Below are 22,979 nucleotides of genomic sequence, written 5' to 3' on the forward strand. Positions count from 1 at the left end.
TGATTTGTGTTCAAAGGCGATAGTATAAAGCTACATAGAGCAATGTGGTTATGGATGGTGGGAGAACAAAGGAGAATATACTTTGTGTGAAATGAGTTTTTCATAAAGGGTAAAGAGTCACAGATTTGATATGTTGCCTTTCGGTGGTACAACCTAAGTGGTTTACATATGGCTATGATCTCTGAACATGCGGCATCATTAATGGACAAACCTTTAAATGCCCAGTTGGGTATATATGCTAATCTCAACTCTGTTAAATGTTTCAGATATATCCATCTACTTGCTCCCCTGATATAATTGAATTCTATTATTCTGTCTCACTGTATTTTTAAATGTAAGCCACATTGAACTTGAGTTTGCTTGGGATAATGTGCGATATAAATGTTAAAAAAATATATATATTATATGCAGGCTACTCCTCTGAATTAGGGGCCATTTTACTAAGCCACAGTAAAAGGGCACTACCTTGGGACGTGCTGAGGCATTCCATGGTAGTTTGGTTAGCAGTGAAAACTACTCCCGTGTAAATCTTTAAATATTTTTGCCGTGGGAGGCGTGTCTGGGGATAGAGAGTAGGCATGCTTGTGCTAATGGGGTAGCGCGGGTTCATTACTGCAGGCTACCTGATTATAGGAGGAGTAGAACGGGAGGTGGTGGTAAGGGCTCCCAGTGGTAATGGCCACGCGCTAATGGGGAAATTAGCACGTGGCCATTATAAAAAATAAGGCGACCACGGCTATTTTCTGCCATGCTAGAAAGTAGCTGGAGCTCGCAGGAAATCCACGTACTAACTGCAGCGCCGGTCACTTTCTAGCATGCCTTAGTAAAAGGACTCCTTACTACACAAGCGGTCTATAATCAATCGCTCTAGTGTATTAAGTGCTGAAAACACAAGACAAATCACCCAAATATATATTTTATATATGAAACTATCTTTACAAATATTTTTTATACAATATTTTTACGGCATTTTCCTGAAGGTACTAAGATGGCACTTGAAACTCCACAGAAATGTTCTGCAGGACGAGCATGAAGGCATCTCAATGGTCACTAAAACAATAAGCTTTTCTTGGCCTTGCCAATTAAGTATCAAAACGTAGTGTATTCTCACTAACTGCTTTCTATAGGAATGTAACTAGACAACAGCTTCATAAAACAACAAAGAAAATAACATCTAATTCCTGTGTGGGTTCTTGGTCTTTTTTCCTTAAATTCTTGGATGGATCCTCCCAATTGATTCTGTGGTTGTCTATGGCTTTCTTTGCAACCTGGCTTTTGAAAAGCTTGTGCTCCACCAGACCACACTCTCATGAAGGCTCGAGGACTCAACCTCAGCAGGAAAGAGAACAGATTTAGGATAAAATGGTTAGCTCCTGGGAAAATTAGATCTTCATATTTTGTCTCCAGTGTCTACAGCAACCACTAAGGTAGAAGAGAAAAACAAAACAGCATAATTTTAAACCTATGTTTTGATTTTAAAAATGCTAGTATGAAACACTGTACATCAATGTTCTATAATCAAAAATGAGAAACAAGAATTAAACAAAAGTCTAAATATCACTATCATTATATAGCAATTTGTGTCCTAATAGTTACATGCCTACCAATACCTATCTTAGTTGAAAAGTGATAATGGTAAATGCTACCCCCCCCCCCCCCACACACACACAAACAAACAACTAAACCAATTGTTAAGGAAGTAGTTATGCCCAATTTGTATCAATTCTATATTTATTCTAATGCTGTTATATTTTTAAATCTTTCATGATGTCTCCAGTTTGATCTGTTGTCCCTGAAACATAGATTTTAGAACATACACATACTGGGAGGTCTTTCTGGTCCCCATCACTATGGGACTGTACTGCATCAGTGTTTTCCAACTGTCTTCTGGAAGCACATCTAACCAATCAACTTTCCAGGATTACCCCAAAGCGAATGCTACATACCTGTAGAAGGTATTCTCCGAGGACAACAGGCTGATTGTTCTCACTGATGGGGTGACGTCCACGGCAGCCCCTCCAATCGGAACTTCACTAGCAAAGGCCTTTGCTAGCTCTCGCGTGCCCATGCACACCGCGCATGCGTGGCCGTCTTCCCGCCCGAACCGGCTCGTGTTCGTCAGTCCCATATGTAGCAAGACAAGGGAAGACACAACTCCAAAGGGGAGGCGGGCGGGTTTGTGAGAACAATCCGCCTGCTGTCCTCGGAGAATACCTTCTACAGGTATGTAGCATCGCTTTCTCCGAGGACAAGCAGGCTGCTTGTTCTCACTGATGGGGTATCCCTAGCCCCCAGGGCTCACTCAAAACAACAAACATGGTCAATTGGGCCTCGCAACGGCGAGGACATAACTGAGATTGACCTAACAACTTATCCAACTAACTGAGAGTGTAGCCTGGAACAGAATAAAAATTGGGCCTGGGGGGGGGGGGGGGGGGGGGTGGAGTTGGATTCTAAACCCCGAACAGATCTGAAGCACTGACGCCCGAACCGACTGTCGCGTCGGGTATCCTGCTGCAGGCAGTAATGCGATGTGAATGTGTGGACAGATGACCACGTCGCAGCTTTGCAAATCTCTTCAATAGTGGCTGACTTCAAGTGGGCCACTGACGCTGCCATGGCTCTAACATTATGAGCCGTGACATGACCCTCAAGAGCCAGCCCAGCCTGGGCGTAAGTGAAGGAAATGCAATCTGCTAGCCAATTAGAAATGGTGCGTTTCCCCCAGCACTCCCCTCCTGTTGGGATCAAAAGAAACAAACAATTGGCGGACTGTCTGTTGGGCCTGTGTCCGCTCCCAGATAGAAGGCCAATGCTCTTTTGCAGTCCAATGTGTGCAGCTGACGTTCAGCAGGGCAGGAATGAGGACGGGGAAAGAATGTTGGCAAGACAATTGACTGGTTCAGATCGAACTCCGACACTACCTTCAGCAAGAACTTAGGGTGAGTGCGAAGGACTACTCTGTTATGATAAAATTTGGTGTAAGGAGCCTGGGCTACCAGGGCCTGAAGCTCACTGACTCTACGAGCTGAAGTAACTTTCACCAAGAAAATGACCTTCCAGGTCAAGTACTTCAGATGGCAGGAGTTCAGTGGCTCAAAAGGAGGTTTCATCAGCTGGGTGAGAACAACATTGAGATCCCATGACACTGTAGGAGGTTTGACGGGGGGCTTTGACAAAAGCAAACCTCTCATGAAGCGAACAACTAAAGGCTGTCCTGAGATCGGCTTACCTTCCACACGGTAATGGTATGCACTGATTGCGCTAAGGTGAACCATTACAGAGTTGGTCTGAGACAGACTCAGACAAGTGCAGAAGGTATTCAAGCAGGGTCTGTGTAGGACAGGAGAGAGGATCTAAGGCTGCTGTCACACCAGACGGCAAACCTCCTCCATAAAAGAAGTAACTCCTCTTAGTGGAATCTTTTCTGGAAGCAAGCAAGACGCGGGAGACACCCTCTGACAGACCCAAAGAGGCAAAATCTACGCTCTCAACATCCAGGCTGTGAGAGCCAGAGACTGGAGGTTGGGATGCAGAAGTGCCCCTTCGTTCTGTGTGAAGAGGGTCGGGAAAACACTCCAATCTCCACGGTTCTTCGGAGGACAACTCCAGAAGGAGAGGGAACCGATCTGACGGGCCAAAAAGGAGCAATCAGAATCATGGTGCCTCGGTCTTGCTTGAGTTTCAACAAAGTCTTCCTGACCAGAGGTATGGGAGGATAAGCATACAGCAGACCCTCCCCCCAGTCCAGGAGGAAGGCATCCGATGCCAGTCTGCCGTGGGCCTGAAGCCTGGAACAGAACTGAGGGACCTTGTGGTTGGCTCGAGATGCGAAGAGATCTACCAAGGGGGTGCCCCACACCTGGAAGATCTGTCGCACTACACGGGAATTGAGCGACCACTCGTGAGGTTGCATAATCCTGCTCAACCTGACGGCCAGACTGTTGTTTACGCCTGCCAGATATGTGGCTTGGAGCAACATGCCGTGACGGCGAGCCCACAGCCACATGCTGACGGCTTCCTGACACAGGGGGCGAGATCCGGTGCCCCCCTGCTTGTTGATGTAATACATGGCAACCTGGTTGTCTGTCTGAATTTGGATAATTTGGTGGGACAGCCTATCTCTGAAAGCCTTCAGAGCGTTTCCAGGACCGCTCGTAACTCCAGGAGATTGATCTGCAGATCGTGTTCCTGGAGGGACCAGCTTCCCTGGGTGTGAAGCCCATCGACATGAGCTCCCCACTCCAGGAGAGACGCAGCCGTAGTCAGCACTTTTTGTGGCTGAGGAATTTGGAAAGGGCGTCCCAGAGTCAAATTGGACCAAATCGTCCACCAATACAGGGATTTGAGAAAACTCATGGACAGGTGGATCACGTCTTCTAGATCCCCAGCAGCTTGAAACCACTGGGAAGCTAGGGTCCATTGAGCAGATCGCATGTGAAGATGAGCCATGGGAGTCACATGAACTGTGGAGGCCATGTGGCCAAGCAATCTCAACATCTGCCGAGGTGTGATCTGCTGAGACCCGGGAGACGAGGGACAGCAGATTGTTGGCCTTTGTCTCCGGAAGATAGGCACGAGCGTCCGAGAATCCAGCAGAGCTCCTATGAATTCGAGTCTCTGTACTGGGAGAAGATGGGACTTTGGGTAATTTATCACAAACCCCAGTAGCTCCAGGAGTCGAATAGTCATCTGCATGGACTGTAGAGCTCCTGCCTCGGATGTGTTCTTCACCAGCCAATCGTCGAGATAAGGGAACACATGCACTCCCAGCCTGCGAAGTGCTGCTGCTACTACAGCCAGGCACTTCGTGAACACTCTGGGCGCAGAGGCGAGCCCAAAGGGTAGCACACAGTACTGGAAGTGACGTGTGCCCAGCTGAAATCGCAGATACTGCCTGTGAGCTGGCAATACGGGATGTGTGTGTAGGCGTCCTTCAAGTCCAGAGAGCATAGCCAATCCGTTTTCCTGAATCATGGGGAGAAGGGTTGCCCAGGAACGCATCCTGAACTTTTCCTTGACCAGATATTTGTTCAGGGCCCCTTAGGTCTAGGATGGGACGCATCCCCCCTGTTTTCTTTTCCACAAGGAAGTACCTGGAATAGAATCCCAGCCCTTGACTGCATTGGCGCTGAGAAGGGCGGAGAGTTCCTCTGCAAGTACCTGCTTGTGTTGGAAGCTGTAGGATTGAGCTCCCGGTGGGCAATTTGGAGGCTTTGAGGCCAAACTGGGGGTGTATCCTTGCAGGACTATTGAAGAACCCACTGGTCGGAGGTTATAAGAGGCCACCTTTGGTGAAAAAACTTTCAACCTCCCCCCCGACCGGCAAATCGCCCGGCACGGACACGTTGATGTCGGCTATGCTCTGCTGGAGCCAGTCAAAAGCTCGTCCCCTGCTTTTGCTGGGGAGCCGTGAGGCCTTGCTGAGGCGCACGCTGCTGACGAGAGCGCGCGCGCTGGGGCTTAGCCTGAGCCGCAAGCTGTCGGGAAGGAGGACTGTACCTACGCTTACCAGAAGAGTAGGGAACAGCCCTCCTTCCCCCATAAAAAGTCTACCTGAGGAGGTAGATGCTGAAGGCTGCTGGCGGGAGAACTTGGTCGAAAGCAGATCCTGCTGGTGGAGCTGTTATACACCTGTTCGACTTTCTCTCCAAAAATGTTGTCCCGCTCGGCAAGGGGAGTCCCGCAATCCGCTGCTGGATCCTATTCTCCAGGTCGGATGGCACGCAGCCATGAGAGTCTGCGCATCACCACACCTTGAGCAGCGGCCCTGGACGCAACATCAAAGGTATCATATACCCCTCTGGCCAGGAATTTTCTGCACGCTTCAGCTGCCCTGATCACCTCCTGAAAACGGCTTGGCTTGCTCAGGAGGGAGCTTGTCCACCAAGCCCGCCAACTGCCGCACATTGTTCCGCATATGGATGCTCGTGTAGAGCTGGTAGGACTGAATCTTGGCCACGAGCATAGAAGAATGGTAGGCCTTCCTCCCAAAGGAGTCTAAGGTTCTAGAGTCCTTGCCCGGGGGCGCCGAAGCATGTTCCCTAGAACTCTTAGCCTTCTTTAGGGCCAGATCCACCACACCAGAGTCGTGAGGCAACTGAGTGCGCATCAGCTCTGGGTCCCCATGGATCCGATACTGGGATTCGATCTTCTTGGGAATGTGGGGATTAGTTAGAGGCTCGGTCAAGTTCGCCAGCAATGTCTTTTTTAGGACATGATGCATGGGTACTGTGGATGCTTCCTTAGGTGGAGAAGGATAGTCCAAGAGCTCAAACATTCCAGCCCTGGGCTCATCCTCCACAACCACCGGGAAGGGGATGGCCGTAGACATCTCCCGGACAAAGGCCACGAAAGACAGACTCTCGGGAGGAGAAAGCTGCCTTTCAGGGGAGGGAGTGGGATCAGAAGGAAGGCCATCAGACTCCTCGTCAGAGAAATATCTGATGTCCTCCTCCTCCTCCCACGAGGCCTCACCATCGGTATCAGATACAAGTTCCCGAACCTGTGTCTGAAGCCGTGCCCGACTAGACTCTGTGGAAACATGGCCACGGTGGGAGCGTCAAGAGGTAGACTCCCTCGCCAGCACCGGTGAAGCTCCCTCCACCGACGTCGTCGGGGAGTCTTCCTGGGAGGCGGCCGCAGCCGGTACCCGGCGCCTCACTCGACGGTACCGGTGGCGCAGACACCCCCAGTACCGGAGGGGAAGGGCGCAACAGCTCTCCCAGGATCTCTGGGAGAACGGCCCGGAGACTCTCGTGCAGAGCGGCTGTGGAGAAAGACATGGAAGCCGATGCAGGCGTCGAGGTCAGAGTCTGTTCCGGGCGTGGAGGTGGTTCCGGGCTGTCCAAGGTGGAGCGCATTGACACCTCCTGAACAGAGGGTGAGCGGTCCTCCCAGTGCCGATGCCTACTGGGTGCCGACTCCCTCGGCGACCCAGAGCTCTCGGTACCGATGTGGGAAGGAGACCGGTGTCGATGCTTCTTTGATTTCTTCAAACGAAGCATGTCACAGGAGCTTCCCGGTACCGACGAGGAGGACGTAGAATCCAACTGTCTCTTCCTCGGGGCCGAGGCCGAAGAAGGTCGATCTCGGGGGGGCTGTACCGCAGGAGCCCTCAGGGCAGGAGGAGACCCACCCGAAGGCTCACCGCCACCAGCAGGGGAATGGACAGCCCTCACCTGCACTCCAGTCGAAGCACCACCGTCCGATGACATCGGCAACAGCGGAGGTCCCGGTACCACCGACGCCGACACAGCCTTCCGATGTCTCGGTACCGACGATGCAGAGGGTCAAAACCTTGATGCCGTCGATGCCGAGGTCGAAGACTTCGATGCTGTCGACGTCGATGCACTCGATGCCTCCGGTGCTGTTGTCGACGAACAGCCCGAGAACAACACGTTCCACTGGGCCAATCTTGCTACCTCAGTCCTCTTCTGTAAAAGAGCACAAAGACTACAGGCCTGCGGGCGGTGCCCAGCCCCCAGACACTGAAGACACGAAGCGTGCCTATCAGTGAGCGAGATTACCCGGGCGCACTGGGTGCACTTCTTGAAGCCGCTGGGAGACTTCGATGACATGGGCGGAAAAATCACGCCGGCGAAATCAAAATTCGCGATGGTGACGAAGGGCACCAAAAATAAGGGAGAGAAAAAAAACCCCGTACTGAGGCCACAAAAAAGGCCTACCCCGAAAGCGAAAGGAAACTTACGCCGGGGAAACAAACTGGACACATGGGAAGGGACAAAGACCAAGGTCTCTTTTTTTTTTTTTAGCGAAATCGCGAAGACGCGTGAGGGTCAACTTGAGGGGCACGAAACGGCGGCAAAACACGACCGTCCCGAGCGCGGACAAAAGAAGACTGACGAACACGAGCCTGTTCGGGCGGGAAGACTGCCGCGCATGCGCGGTGCGCATGGGCGCGCGAGAGCTTTGCTAGTGAAGTTCCGATTGGAGGGGCTGCCGTGGACGTCACCCCATCAGTGAGAACAAGCAGCCTGCTTGTCTTCGGAGAATGAATATAACATGAGAAATTTTCATACACTGGGTCTCCAAATGTAAGTAAATCTATCTCATTCATATTCCTTACAGATGCCCTGTAAATAAGACAGATAAGTATACCTTCAGTACAAGGCTGGCAAATATAAACTAAGCAGATATCAGCATGTCTAAAGTAATGTTGAGATCTCTAGAAGTCTCGTTATTTTCTGTTTTCTTCCTGGGTGGAGTACTGGAGTTGGACCTGGTGTAATACAGTACTGCCTCTTTATAGATACGGGTGTTACTCTGAGTCCTGGGAGTTACAGTATGGTAAGGTTTTTGCACAAACCTATGCAAAGTGTTTTGAAGTGGGGGAATTTTCTGCTGGTCTTACTGAGGTGATATGGTAACATAGTAAATGTCGGCAGATAAAGACCTGCACGGTCCATGCAGTCTGCCCAACAAGGTGGCCAGAGTTGAATCTGGCACTCTGCACAGGTTCTATTTCTTCATGATTAAACACTGATATACTTAATCATATAAAGAACACATGCTCTTGTTCTAATATGAACGGTTTTGTCATTATGAAATATGGTATAGGCAATCATTCAAAAAGCTGTCAGGTGTGGGAGAAATTGTGTTATATGTTGCAAAAAATGTTGTTTCCTCCCTTCAGACTAACTGATAGGTCATATGACAACTTTCCTTGCCCATACACTATTGCTGTAATAAGATCTGATCCTGTATAAAATGAACCTACGAAACAAAACTTCTATCACTAGTTTCAGTATGGCAAGCAGTCACTGTGATTCTTATAATTGCAGCAGAATATAACATGCTAAAACTGATGAGATTTTGACAGATAGTTCGCTTAGAAGGTTGGCAATAGAGCAATAGTTACATTTATCAGAGATAAGTTTGGAAGAATCTTTTATCTTAGCGCTCAGAATAGCAAGCTTCCATGCTTCCGGAACCTTTCCAGAAGAGAGGGACAAAGAAATCACATGTAAAACAAATGGAATAAGCTCTTGGAGAGACCGTTTAATAAAAATGGAAGGAATGGGGTCATGGGGGGCCATGGTAGATTTCATACCATGTATGACAGTACTTAATTGAGATTCAGATTGGATGTTAAAAGAAGTGAGTAAGCTAGTTAGCAATAAGACATTGGAGGTGGAATGAGCTTTCTTACTATTGGGGACCATCTGGAGGGTAGTGTGGACCTTGATATTAGGTGGGTGTTCACAAGAACCTCTAACCTTTTAAACAGAGACATTAGAGGATACCATCAAAGTAAATGTGACTACCTGCCACATCAAACTCTGTATTACTAATCCAATAATTTCTGTTTTGGTCACATTCACAGCCAATTAGACATTTTAAGACACCCATTAATAACTCCAATCAGATTAGCAAAATTGCTGTATAAGAAACTCTAGGTTTGCAAATCAGCACAACACTGAGTTTTAAAGCAGAATGCACGTAGACATTAAATAATAAAATCACCCTTTATTGGACCCCCCCCATTCTAAACTAGAGGAAGATGCCTTCCCTCTCTGAACAACTGATTGTGTTCTATCAGTCAGAAATAACTAAAACCATAACGCCATCCTTCTGAACACACATACAAACATCCCTGAACCTAGATAATAGGATCTAATGGTATTGATTAGAAAAATTAAAGGAGACAGCGCTCTATCACCCAGACATAGCCGCAAATGATCTATTAAGTTTATCAAGCTTAGAAACAGATTTGCACGGATCCAATTAATTGTAATTGGTCAAAAAGCATCAAGCTAAGTCAGAACTACTCTCTCTACTCTTAGTAAATATTGCATTAAAAGCTTTTTTTTCAGCTGGTAACATGCAGACATTACCAGAGTCTGCAACACATCTGTGTTATAGGCTGTTGCAACTCCAGCCCAGTTCCCCCTGGTGAATACAAAGGGCCTATTGTATATTCCACCTGAGCAGGTCCAGCCCAATTATTAGGCAAGACTAAGTGGTCACCTAGGGCAACAGCTTCTGGGTGGGGGCAGGAAAGAGATGCGTTAGTAATACCAAAACAATGGATTCCGACATCCTCACAAACTCAAAGAACCACCAATGAATATTTTTACCTGCAGGTAGGGTGGACAGTTTTCAAATAGTGCATCTACTTGGGTAAATGACTTTTGGAAACTGCCCTTACATGTATGATATATACATACATACATACATACATATATATATATACACATATATATATACACATATATATATATACACACACACACAAAGTTAATATTGCATGTAACTTAGCACACACTGAGCTTTAGTAAAACAGCCTCTTAATTTCTATTTACTGCACATTAATTTATTAAGTTAAGGAGCAGTAACTGCAAAATCAAGTAAAGGCATAGGAGCCGGCTATGTGTGTGCTTGAGCACCCCCAATATTGAAAAAATTCCTTGTATGTGTCCAGGGAGGGGTTATTTCCTCTGGGCTTAGCACCCCCAATAATTCTGAAAAGTTGGCTCCTATGAGTAACAGAGCCCCTTAGTAAAAACAAGATCCCCAGCTTAAAGCAACCAACCACCAACAAAAACAACTCTTCAATGCTCATCTAAACTTCATTTGATTAAAAATTCATGAATCTCTTGAAGGACTGAGGAGCAGCAACAGGAAAAAGCTGATTAATTGGTTTGATGGACTTCTATCTTTTAGGGATGGTATCTGTGAAAGATGCCTATCATGTGACAATAAAGCCTGTATGATATTAATATACTGGCAACATACTGGGCTTTGTAGTATGTCAATGTTGATGCCACAGGAAGCCAATGCAAAACGTTTATGACTGTGGAGACACAATCTCTCCAGCCCAACCCAAAAAGCAAACCAAATGGGCATCAGAATACTGAATAGCGTGCAACTTCACTAACTGCTTTTTGTTTAAGTACAATGTTATTAATACAAGGAGAAACGTTGCAAAGATCTTATCCTTAAACAGAGGTTGCTGTAATCAAAGCTGCTGCATTTAAACACAACAGCTGAGTCACTACTACCAACTCTTTTTCCATGCTCAGTGACCCGTCTAAAATCAGGTACGACCTACCAACCTTATTCCTCACTTCCAACAAATGATTCTCCAGCTACAACTCTTCTTGGGAAATCGCACAGGCCCCTCTTTACTAACATTACCAATTTACGTAATGGGCTTTGAGAAAATGTGTGCAGCCTCGTTTTAGAAAGAACACAAAAAATTGGAATTGGGACATGTCAAATTCTGGCAGTATTTTAGAAAAAAGGATCTGCTGTGTATGCAGTGATTTCGTGCTAGGGGAGCACCATTTTACAATTGCCAATATCTGAAACATTAATGGAGGCAACTAGGAATCATATATGGGAGAGAAAGGAATAGTGGATTGAATGGATGGGCAGACTGGATAGGCCATATGGTCTTTATCTGCCGCCATTTTTCGATGTTTCTAGGTGTCAGCACTTACACATTTAAGTTGATATTTTATAACGTAACTGTGAAAGTGCCAATATATGTACAGTAGATATGTGCCATTTTTGGAAGCATACTCTTCTACATGCTCCCAATTAAGTACAGAGGCTGCAATCATTTGACACTATTTATTTTAAGAGGAAAAAACACTGGGGAATTAAGGGGGCTGACATCAGCTCATCCCTTCTACACAGCACTGCCTAGAACTACAAAACCTATACACATCTGGGAGAACTGTAAATCCTGAGACAAACTCCCCTTCTGAAATGGGGAATATACATATATTTTTGCTCTGCTCTAGTCCCATCCAAACCACGACCCCTTACCGTATGCAAGTATTGCAGATTTACAAGTTTAACTCCTGGCTTTCTAAAACTGATTTTTCAATGTTTATTCAATATACATGTGTAAATCATAAATAAGGTTTCTAAAATAAAGGCCTAAGCATTAATACATAGGAGCCCCAGTTTCCTTCCTCACCCGAAGAACCTCCGTATTTAATGGACTCAATTTTAATTTATAAAATGACATCCACGGAGAAGAATTCTACAAACACTCCCTTGACCTCTCCAAAGCCTCTACCCACTGTTCCCCCAAGCAGAGGGACCTGTTGGCAAAAATTAACTCATTATGACTCAGCTTTGCCAGTGGCTGCACACACATATGACAGGAAAGACCACTGTGGAACAATGCAAGGTACTGCATTCAGGGATATTTTTGCATCTTTCAAAACTGAGTTCTATCCCTCAAAATGAATCAAACTATAACAATGCACTTTCTATTACCCTGCCTGAACTCAAGCAAAGCAGAGATTTCTTGGGTACCTAAGACAAGTGGACAAACACCTGACTTCAAAATACCTTTTGGGAATTATAAACTCCCCCTCATAGGTCAGGAATCTTGGGATGCTGCTAGACTCATCACTCACTCTGATCCCACAAATTCAAACAACCTTTAAAAATGATCTCTATCACCTGCGTCAGCTACGAAATCTCTCTCCATATATTGAAAAGATGAGTCTGACCAAAGTGGCCAATGCCATGATAACATCATGCCTAGACTACTGTAATGCCCTGTACACTGGTCAAACCAAATAGTGTTTGAATCAGTTGCAACCAATTCAGAATGCTGCAGCACGACTGATAGAAGGCTGAAAGTCGTGTGACCACATCACACCCTTCCTGCAAAAATTACACTATCAGTACCTTACAGGACTAAATTTAAAACTCTGATTTTCAAGGTTCTCAGACAAAATGGGCCAGAGTACTTAAAGAATAAGTTAGCCCTTTACATACCTTTGAGACCTCTAATGTCCTCTCAAGCAGCATCACTATCTGTCCCCTCACCAAAGAAATTGTATGTGAGCCAATGAGCCTTCTCAGGAGTAGCCACCATGCTTTGGAACTTACCCCCTGAAGGGCCAACTAACTCAAGACTACCTCTAGTTTAGGAAACAGGTGAAAGCCTGGTTCTTCTCCCAAGCCTTTAATAAATACGGTGACTGATTTATACACTCCTTCTGCCCTGGACTAGCTTGCTACACACACTTAGATGAGTTCCATATACTTTGGTTGTAAAAGAACATGCCTTGACTTTAGCCACTCATCTTGATCCTATCTATATACCTGCATTTGGCCCCTCCACTACACAGTTAAGCTGTATTGTAGAAAAAGCATTAGCATTTTATCTGGCATTTGAATGTTTTAATGCGTGCTTGTTAGGTGTTTTCATTGGTAGCATGCTGACATCTTATAACTGTTATTTGAATGTTTTTCCAAGGTGTCTATTATGGTATTGTTTGTACTGAGGTGATTACATTTACAGATGACACAAAACTATTAAAAGTTATCAAAACATATGTGGACTGTGAAAAATTGCAGGAAGACCTTAGAAAACTGGAAGACTGGGTACTCAAATGGTAGATGAAATAAAAGTACACAAATGCAAAGTGGTGCACATTGAGAAGAGTAATCCGAATCATAGTTACCTGATGCTAGGGTCCATCTTAGGAGTCAGCACTCAAGAAAATACGTTGAACTTTTCTGCCCAGTGTGCAGCGGCAGCCAAAAAAGCTAGGATGCTAGGAATCATTAGGAAAGGGATGGTAAATAGACCAAGAATATTATAATGCCTCTGTATCACTCCATGGTGTGACCTCACCTTGAGTATTACATCCAATTCTGGTCACTGTATCTCAAAAAAGATATAGCAGAATTAGAAAAGGTTCAAAGAAGAGAGACCAAAATAATAAAGGGATTGGAATGCCTCTCATATGAGGAAAGGTTAAAGAGATTAGGGCTCTTCAGCTTGGAAAAGAGATGGCTGAGAGGGATATGATTGAGGTCTACAAAATCTTAAATGGTTCATATCCCACTCTAACTAGTACACTTGTGGTGGAAATTGTGAACCTTCAAAATCCACAAAATACCAACCGCACCTATATATAGGAGATACCTGCAGACCTGAGGGCTTTTGTATTTGTGTACAGTTAGGTACAGTAGGTTTCTAGGTGTTCCTGGAGGGCTCACAATACAAAATATGGGTGTTAAGGTGGGATTTGTACATGGGTCCCTTTATGTGAAATCCACCGCACTGACCACTTGGCTGCCTCTCTACTCTGCTGGGATGTCTGTGTGGCCAGTTAATTAGAAACGGTGTCGCACAGCCATCTCTATGGAAGATAGGGTAACCTAATAGTGAGGTTGCAAAAGAGACCGCAGTACTACTGTGCGCCTGGACAGGATGAACAGACGGATGCAGAAATGTTAACGGAAATTTGGGATGCAAACAAACTGGGAAACACAATAATAATGGGTGATTTCAATTACCCCGATATTGACTGGGTAAATGTAACATTGGGGCATGCTAGGGAGGTAAAAATTCCTTGACAAAATCAAGGACTGCTTTATGGAGCAGCTGGTACAGGAGCCGATGAGAGAAGGAAAAATTCTAGACCTAGTCCTTAGTGGAGTGCATGATCTGGTGCAGAAGGTAATGGTTCTGGGGCCACTTGATAAAAGTGATCATATGATCGGATTTGATATTAGCTTTGAAGTAAATATACATAGGAAATCAAATATGTAAGCATTTAACTTTAAAAAAAGAGACTATGACAAAATGAGAAGAACTGTGAAAAAAAAAAAAAACTTAGAGGAGCGACTGCAAGGGTCAAAATTTACATCAGGCGTGGATGCTGTTCAAAAACACCATCCTGGAAGCCCAGGCCAAATATATTCCGCGTATTATTGTAAACCCCCTGGTGGCACAGCAAGGTATGACAATGATGGTACCAAATATGTCACAGTGTGTCCCCAAAATGACTCAACACCAACCAGGGAGTTTAACAATACAAAGAAAATATTTTTTTATTATTTGAATTATATTTAAATGTTAATGAAATTTTACCAACTTGCAAATTTAACATATGTATTTGAATTACAGGTTTGCAACACAAATCAGTTTAGTCACTAGAAACATTGGGAGCATTTTCAGCTAAGTATAAATATTAGGTACATAAATCATTTAAGCACATTCAATTTTATAAAACACTAGATTCTTAAAAGTTTCTTTTCTCCTGTCTTTCAGATTTCAGGAGACCTTAAAGGATCTCAACATGTAAGTTTTCCTCTATTTTTTTCCCCTTTTAGTGCTCTCTCATTTATTTAGGTTTCCTTTATTATTTTCTCTTATGTGCGCTTTTTTAATAGTTTCAGTCACTTAGCTGTTCTCTTTGTTTTCTCTCTGGCTCTCTTGAACGGTGGGCGCCTTTTCTTTCAGGTGATGATCTCCAGCATCAACTTTCTTCCAGTCTTTTCCTAGTAACATGTTCTCACCAATAGAGCTCCCTCCCAACTGCCAGCCTCAGCTGTTTGTGACTCTCCTGAGAGTTCCATCAGCATGTGGAACACTCAGCGCATGCACACAGACCACTCAGTCTCACTGCACTACTCACTGCCTCTACACCAGATCTAGAAGGAGCCAGGTAATCTTTTAAAATGTAACCCATAGAGTTACATTAATAAAGGAGGAGGACGGAAGACCAGACGACAGCCAGTGTGGTTAAAAAGTGAGGTGAAGGAAGCTATTAGAGCTAAAAGAAAATCCTTCAGAAAATGGAAGGAACCGACTGAAAATAATAAGAAACAGCATAAGGAATGTCAAGTCAAATGCAAAGTGCTGATAAGGAAGGCTAAGAGGGACTTCGAAAAAAAGATTGCATTAGAGGCAAAAACACATAGAAAATTTTTTTTTTAGGTATATTAAAAGCAGGAAGCCGGCAAAAGAATCAGTTGGACCGCTAGATGACCGAGGAGTAAAAGGGGCGATAATGGAAGACAAAGCCGTAGCAGAGAGATTAAATGAATTCTTTGCTTCGGTCTTCACCAAAGAAGATTTGGGTGGGATACCGGTGCTGGAAATGGTATCCGAAGCTGACGAGTCAGAGAAACAATGAATTCTCTGTAAACCTGGAGGATGTAATGGGGCAGTTCTATAAACTGAAGAGTATCAAATCTCCTGGACCACATGGTATTCATCCCAGAGTACAGATAGAACTGAAAAATGAGCTTGTGGAGCTATTGTTAGTAATATGTAGTTTATCCTTAAAATCGAGCGTGGTAGCGGAAGATTGGAGGGTGGCCAATGTAACGCCGATTTTTAAAAAAAGGTTCCAGAGGCAATCCGGGAAATTATAGACCGGTGAGCCTGACGTCGGTGCTGGGCATAATGGTACAGACTATTATTAAGAACAAAATTACAGAGCATATTCAAAAGCATGGATTAATGCGACAAAGTCAACATGGATTTAGTGAAGGGAAATCTTGCCTCACCAATCTCCTACATTTCTTTAAAGGGGTGAACAAACATGTGGATAAAGGTGAGCCGGTTGATATTGTGTATCTGGATTTTCAGAAGGCGTTTGACAAAGTACTTCATGAAAGACTCCAGAGGAAATTGGAGAGTCATGGGATAGGAGGTAGTGTTCTATTGTGGATTAAAAACTGGTTAAAAGATAGAAAACAGAGAGTAGGGTTAAATGGTCAGTATTCTCAATGGAGAAGGGTAGTTAGTGGGGTTCCCCAGGGGTCTGTGCTGGGACCGCTGCTTTTTAACTTATTTATAAATGACCTAGTAATGGGAGTGTCCTTCCCCATGTTTAAACTTGTACAGCTCTGCGTAACCCTGGCAGCGCTATAGAAATGCTAAGTAGTAGTAGTAGTAGTAGAGTAACTAGTGAGGTAATTAAATTTGTTGATGACACAAAGTTATTCAAAGTTGTTAAATCGCGGGAGGATTGTGAAAAATTACAAGAGGACCTTACGAGACTGGGCGTCTAAATGGCAGGTGACGTTTAATGTGAGCAAGTGCAAAGTGATGCATGTGGGAAAGAGGAACCCAAATTATAGCTATGTCATGCAAGGGTCCACATTAGGAGTCAATGACCAAGAAATGGTTCTAGGTGTCATCGTTGATGATACATTGAAACCTTCTGCTCAGTGTGCTGCTGCGGCTAAGAAAGCAAATAGAATGTTAGGTATTATTAGGAAAGGAATGGAAAACAAAAATGAGGATGTTATAATGCCTTTGTATTGCTCCACGGTGCGACCGCACCTCGAATATTGTGTTCAATTCTGGTTGCTGCATCTCAGAAAAGATACCCCTACATATATGCTGATGACGTCACAATATACATCCAGTTCAAACGTGATCTAAATGATATCTCCAACGAAATTAACCAAAGCTTCCACACAATGCACACATGGGCAGATGCATTCCAACTAAAACTCAACGCAGAAAAAACACAATGCCTTGTACTCACCTCACAACACAATACAAAAAATTTCTCCACCATAATCACACCATATTGTTCTCTCCCTGTCTCACAAAACTTGAAAATTCTTGGAGTCACCATTGATTGAAACCTCACTCTTGATACCCACGAAAAAGATGTTCTACTCCATGTGGGAACTCAAAAGAGTAAAACCGTACTTCCCGAGATACATCTTCCGCACCTTGGTACAGTCAATGGTAATAAGTCATCTAGACTACTGTAACGCACTGTACGCTGGTTGTAAAGAGCAGACTATCAAAAAACTCCAAACTGCCCAGAATACTGCCGCCAGACTCATAATTGGAAAAACTAAATATGAAAGTGCAAAACCCTTGAGAGAAACTTCATTGGCTCCAACTCAAGGAACGAATTGCGTTCAAGATCTGCACGATTGTACACAAAATCATTCATGCAGACGCCCCAATCTACATGATAAACCTTGTAGACCTACCTCCCAGAAACGCCACAAGATCATCCCGCAAATTCCTCAACCTGCACTTCCCCAACTGTAAAGGACTAAAATACAAGCTGACACATGCCACTACCTTCTCCTACATGAGTACGCAGCTATGGAATGCACTACCTCCCCGGAGGGAGTGGAAAACATGAAAAAAGATCTGAAGAAGCTAGAAGAATGGTCTAACGTTTGGCAATTAAAATTCAATGCGAAGAAATGCAAAGTGATGCACTTAGGGAGTAGAAATCCAAGGGAGACGTATGTGTTAGGCGGGGAGAGTCTGATTGGCACGGACGGGGAGAGGGATCTTGGGGTGATAGTATCCGAGGACCTGAAGGCGACGAAACAGTGTGACAAGGCGGTGGCCGTAGCTAGAAGATTGCTAGGCTGTATAGGGAGAGGTGTGACCAGCAGAAGAAGGGAGGTTTTAATGCCCCTGTATAAGACGTTGGTGAGGCCCCACCTGGAGTACTATGTTCAGTTTTGGAGGCCGTACCTTGCGAAGGATGTCAAAAAAATGGAAGCGGTGCAAAGAAAAGCTACGAGGATGGTATGGGATTTGCGTTCCAAAATGTATGAAGAGAGACTTGCTGACCTGAACATGTATACCCTGGAGGAAAGGAGGAACAGGGGTGATATGATACAGACGTTCAAATATTTGAAAGGTATTAATCTGCAAACGAATCTTTTCCGGAGATGGGAAGGCGGTAGAACGAGAGGACATGAAATGAGATTGAAGGGGGGCAGACTCAGAAAAGATGTCAGGAAGTATTTTTTCACGGAGAGGGTGGTGGATGCTTGGAATGCCCTCCCGCGGGAGGTGGTGGCAATGAAAACAGTAATGGAATTCAAACATGCGTGGGATGTGCATAAAGGAATCCTATGCAGAAAGAATGGATCCTCAGAAGCTTAGCTACAATTGGGTGGCAGAGCAGGTGGGGGGAAGAGGGGTTGGTGGTTGGGAGGCGAGGATAGGGGAGGGCAGACTTTTATACGGTCTGTGCCAGAGCAGGTGATGAAAGGCGGGACAGGTGGTTGGGAGGCAGGAAAAACTGCTGGGCAGACTTATACGGTCTGTGCCCTGAGAAAGACAGGTACAAATCAAGGTAAGGTATACACATGAGTTTATCTTGGGCAGACTGGATGGACCGTGCAGGTCTTTTTCTGCCGTCATCTACTATGTTACTATGTTACCTACAGACTTGAAAACCACCAACGATATAACTATCTTTCGCAAGTCTCTGAAGACATACTTCTTTAACAAAGTCTACAATGAGAACCAATAACCTCATTACTATACCTCACCAACCCAATCAGTTATGAAAGCCCACCCTCTATAACTACCCTAATCACTCCCTCCTTCTTCTATCCTCCCTATTTAGCATTTCTATAGCGCTACAAGGCCTACGCAGCGCTGCACAAACATAGAAGAAAGACAGTCCCTGCTCAAAGAGCTTACAATCTAACAGACAAAAAATAAATAAAGTAAGCAAATCAAATCAATTAATGTGAACGGGAAGGAAGAGAGGAGGGTAGGTGGAGGTGAGTGGTTACAAGTGGTTACGAGTCAAAAGCAATGTTAAAGAGGTGGGCTTTCAGTCTAGATTTAAAGGTGGCCAAGGGGCTCAGGAAGTTTATTCCAGGCATAGGGTGCAGCGAGACAGAAGGCGCAAAGTCTGGAGTTGGCAGTAGTGCAGAAGGGAACAGATAAGAAGGATTTATCCATGGAGCGGAGTGCACGGGAAGGACGAGTGTGGAGAGATACTGGGGAGCAGCAGAGTGAGTACATTTATAGGTTAGTAGAAGAAGTTTGAACAGGATGCGAAAACGGATAGGGAGCCAGTGAAGGATCTTGAGGAGAGGGGTAGTATGAGTAAAGCGACCCTGGCGGAAGATGAGACAGGCAGCAGAGTTTTGAACCGACTGGAGAGGGGAGAGGTGACTAAGTGGGAGGCCAGCAAGAAGCAGATTGCAGTAGTCTAAACGAGAGGTGACAAGGGTGTGGATGAGGGTTTTGGTAGAGTGCTCGGAAAGAAAGGAGCGGATTTTACGGATGTTGTAAAGAAAGAAACGACAGGTCTTGGCAATCTGCTGGATATGAGCAGAGAAGGAGAGAGAAGAGTCAAAGATGACCCCAAGGTTTCAAGCTGAGGAGACAGGGAGAATGAGAGAGCCATCAACAGAAATAGAAAACGGGGGGAGCGGGGAGGTGGGTTTGGGGGGGAAAATGAGAAGCTCGGTTTTGGTCATATTTAATTTCAGATGGCGTTGAGACATCCAGACAGCAATGTCAGACAAGCACGCTGAAACTTTGGTTTGGATGCAAGGTGAGATATCAGGGGTAGAAAGGTAGATTTGGGAGTCATCAGCATAGAGATGGTAGGAAAAGCCATGGGATGAGATTAATGAACCAAGTGAAGAAGTGTAGATAGAAAAGAGGAGGGGACCAAGAACAGAACCCTGAGGTATGCCGACAGGCAGAGGGATAGAAGTAGAAGAGGAGCCACCAGAGTGAACACTAAAGGTGCGGAGGGAGAGGTAGGAAGAGAACCAGGAAAGGACAGAGCCCTGGAATCCAAGTGAGGACAGGGTATCGAGAAGTATGCTGTGATCGACAGTGTCAAAAGCAGCGGAAAGATCAAGAAGAATGAGGATGGAATATTGACCTCTGGATTTTGCCAGTAATAGGTCACTGGAGACTTTAGTAAGCGCAGTTTCGGTTGAGTGGAGAGGGCGAAAACCAGATTGTAGTGGGTCAAGAATAGCATGTGAGGAGAGAAAATCAAGGCAGCGGCGGTGAACAGCACGCTCAAGTAATTTGGAGAGAAAAGGAAGGAGGGAGATGGGTCGGTAATTAGAGGGACAAGTAGGGTCGAGTGAAGGCTTCTTAAGGAGAGGTGTGACCACAGCATGTTTGCAGGGACAGTCGCAGTGGAAAGTGAGAGGTTGAGAATGTGACAGATAAAAGGAATAAGAGCAGGAGAGATGGCATTAAGAAGGTGGGTGGGAATGGGATCAGAGGAAAAGGTGGTACATTTTGAGGAAGAAAGGAGAAGTGTAGTTTCCTCAATAGTAACTTCAGGAAAGGAGGAAAGGGAATGAGGGGAAGGAGAGAGAGGGGAACGGATTAGTGGAGGGAGAGGTGGTGAGGTAGAGAAAGCAAGGTTTATCTTTTGAACCTTGTTGTGAAAGAGTTCAGCAAAGGTCTGAGGAGATAATGAAGGGGGAGTTGGGGGAGGGGGCATCTTGAGGAGAGAGTTCAATGTGGTGAAGAGAAGTCGAGGATTAGAGCCAAGAGAGTTGGTCAGTTGGATATAATAATCCTGTTTGGCACGTAAAAGAGCAGATTGGAAGGAGGTCAGCATGAACTTAAAGTGTAAGAAATCAGCAAGGGCCCGAGATTTCCGCCAGAGGCGTTCGGCAGAGCGGGTACAGGAACGTAGGTAGCGGATATTAGAAGTCAGCCAAGGTTGGGGTTTTGTACGCCTTACAGGGCAGGTCATCAAAAGTGCAAGAGTGTCTAAGGCAGAGGATAAAGTATTGTTGTAAGAAGAAACAGCCTCGTTGACAGACGTGGATGGTGCCACAGTAGAGAGGAGGTTTGAAACATGGGAGGATAGAGATGAAGGGTCAATATCCTGAAGATTCCTAGATAAATTAGATAAGATAGGACGGGACTGGGAGGGAGGAGATTTAAGTGTGAAAGTTATAAGATGGTGATCAGAGGAGGGAAGATCAGAGGCAAGGAAACTAGAGGGTGAACAGTTGGAGGAGAAGATGAGATCAAGACAGTGACCATTTTGATGAGTGGGGGAGGTGGAGCATAGTTGGAGATTAAAGGAGGACGTTAAAGCGAGTAACTTGGAAATATAAGAGTTGGAAGGATCATTAGCAGGAATATTAAAGTCACCAAGGATGAGAGAGGGGGAGGAAGGATCATGGAAGAAGGCAAGCCAGGCGTCAAAGTCACTGAGAAAGGATGAAAGGGACTTATCAGGGGGACGATAAATGACCGCTATTCGAAGAGGCAGAGGAGAGAAAAGGCGGATAGAGTGGACTTCAAAGGAGGAAAAACAGTGAGATTGAGGTGGAAGAAGGGGTTGAAATCTGGAGGAGGGAGAGAGAAGTAGTCCAACACCGCCCCCACGGCCAGCAGGGCGAGGAGTATGTGAAAATAGATAACCGCCATGGCACAGGGCTGCGACTGAAGCAGAGTCATCAGGGCAGAGCCAGGTTTATGTTATGGCGAGCAGATGGAGGTGACGCGAGATAAAGAGGTCCTGGATATAGGCGAGTTTGTTACAGATAGAGCGGGCATTCCACAGGGCGCAAGAGAAGGGCAGAGAAGAGGAGGGGAGTAGAGAAATAGAGATGAGGTTAGAGAGGTCGCGGTGAGATCTGTAGAGTTGGGATAATAGTTGGTGAGGGGGCCAATTCTACTGTATTTGATATCCTGGTATGACAATATTAACATAATCATGTAAGTCACATTGAGCCTGCAAATAGGTGGGAAAATGTGGGATACAAATGCAATAAATAAATAAATATAGTGGAATTAGAAAAGGTGCAGAGAAGGGCGACAAAAATGATAAAGGGGATGGAACGACTTCCCTATGAGGAAAGGCTAAAGAGGCTAGGGCTCTTCAGCTTGGAGAAAAGGTGGCTGAGGAGATATGATAGAGGTCTATAAATAATGAGTGGAGTTGAACGGGTAGATGTGAAGCGTCTGTTTACGCTTTCCAAAATACTAGGACTAGGGGGCATGCGATTGAAGCTACAATTAGTAAGTTAAACGAATCAGAGAACATTTTTTTCTTCACTCAACGTGTAATTAAACTCTAGAATTCGTTGCCAGAGAATGTGGTAAAGACGGTTAGCTTAGCGGAGTTTAAAAATGGTTTGGAAGGCTTCCTAAAGGAAAAGTCCATAGACCATTATTAAATGGACTTGGGAAAAATCCACTATTTCTGGGGTAAGCAGTATAAAATGTTTTGTACATTTTTGGGATCTTGCCAGGTATTTGTGACCTGGATTGGCCACTGTTGGAAACAGGATGCTGGGCATGATGGACCTTTCGTCTTTCTCAGTATGGCAATACTTATGTACTTATGAGGTGATAGGTTCTATAACACATTCCAATCCACAGAACTATCTAGTGCTCCGTTAAAAAATATATTAAAACAAAGTCTAAATGTGCATTATGGGGTCCTTTTACTAAAGCA

The 22,979-nt window shown here is 45.1% G+C and overlaps 1 protein-coding gene across 3 annotated transcripts in view; it reads right to left on the minus strand.

Moving 5' to 3' along the window:
• Positions 1–900: 900 nt before the first annotated feature.
• TAF1B (TATA-box binding protein associated factor, RNA polymerase I subunit B) overlaps positions 901–22,979 on the minus strand; it is a 385,284-nt gene continuing 363,205 nt past the window's right edge. For all 3 annotated transcript variants that reach the window (XM_030198879.1, XM_030198880.1, XM_030198881.1), the window contains exon 15: positions 901–1,422. In XM_030198879.1, the coding sequence (XP_030054739.1) occupies positions 1,383–1,422 (40 nt within the window). In that variant the 3' untranslated portion in view covers positions 901–1,382. The remainder of the gene's footprint in view (positions 1,423–22,979) is intronic.

Source organism: Microcaecilia unicolor, chromosome 3 (assembly GCF_901765095.1).
Source record: "Microcaecilia unicolor chromosome 3, aMicUni1.1, whole genome shotgun sequence".
In the NCBI taxonomy this organism is placed as follows: Eukaryota; Metazoa; Chordata; class Amphibia; order Gymnophiona; family Siphonopidae; genus Microcaecilia; species Microcaecilia unicolor.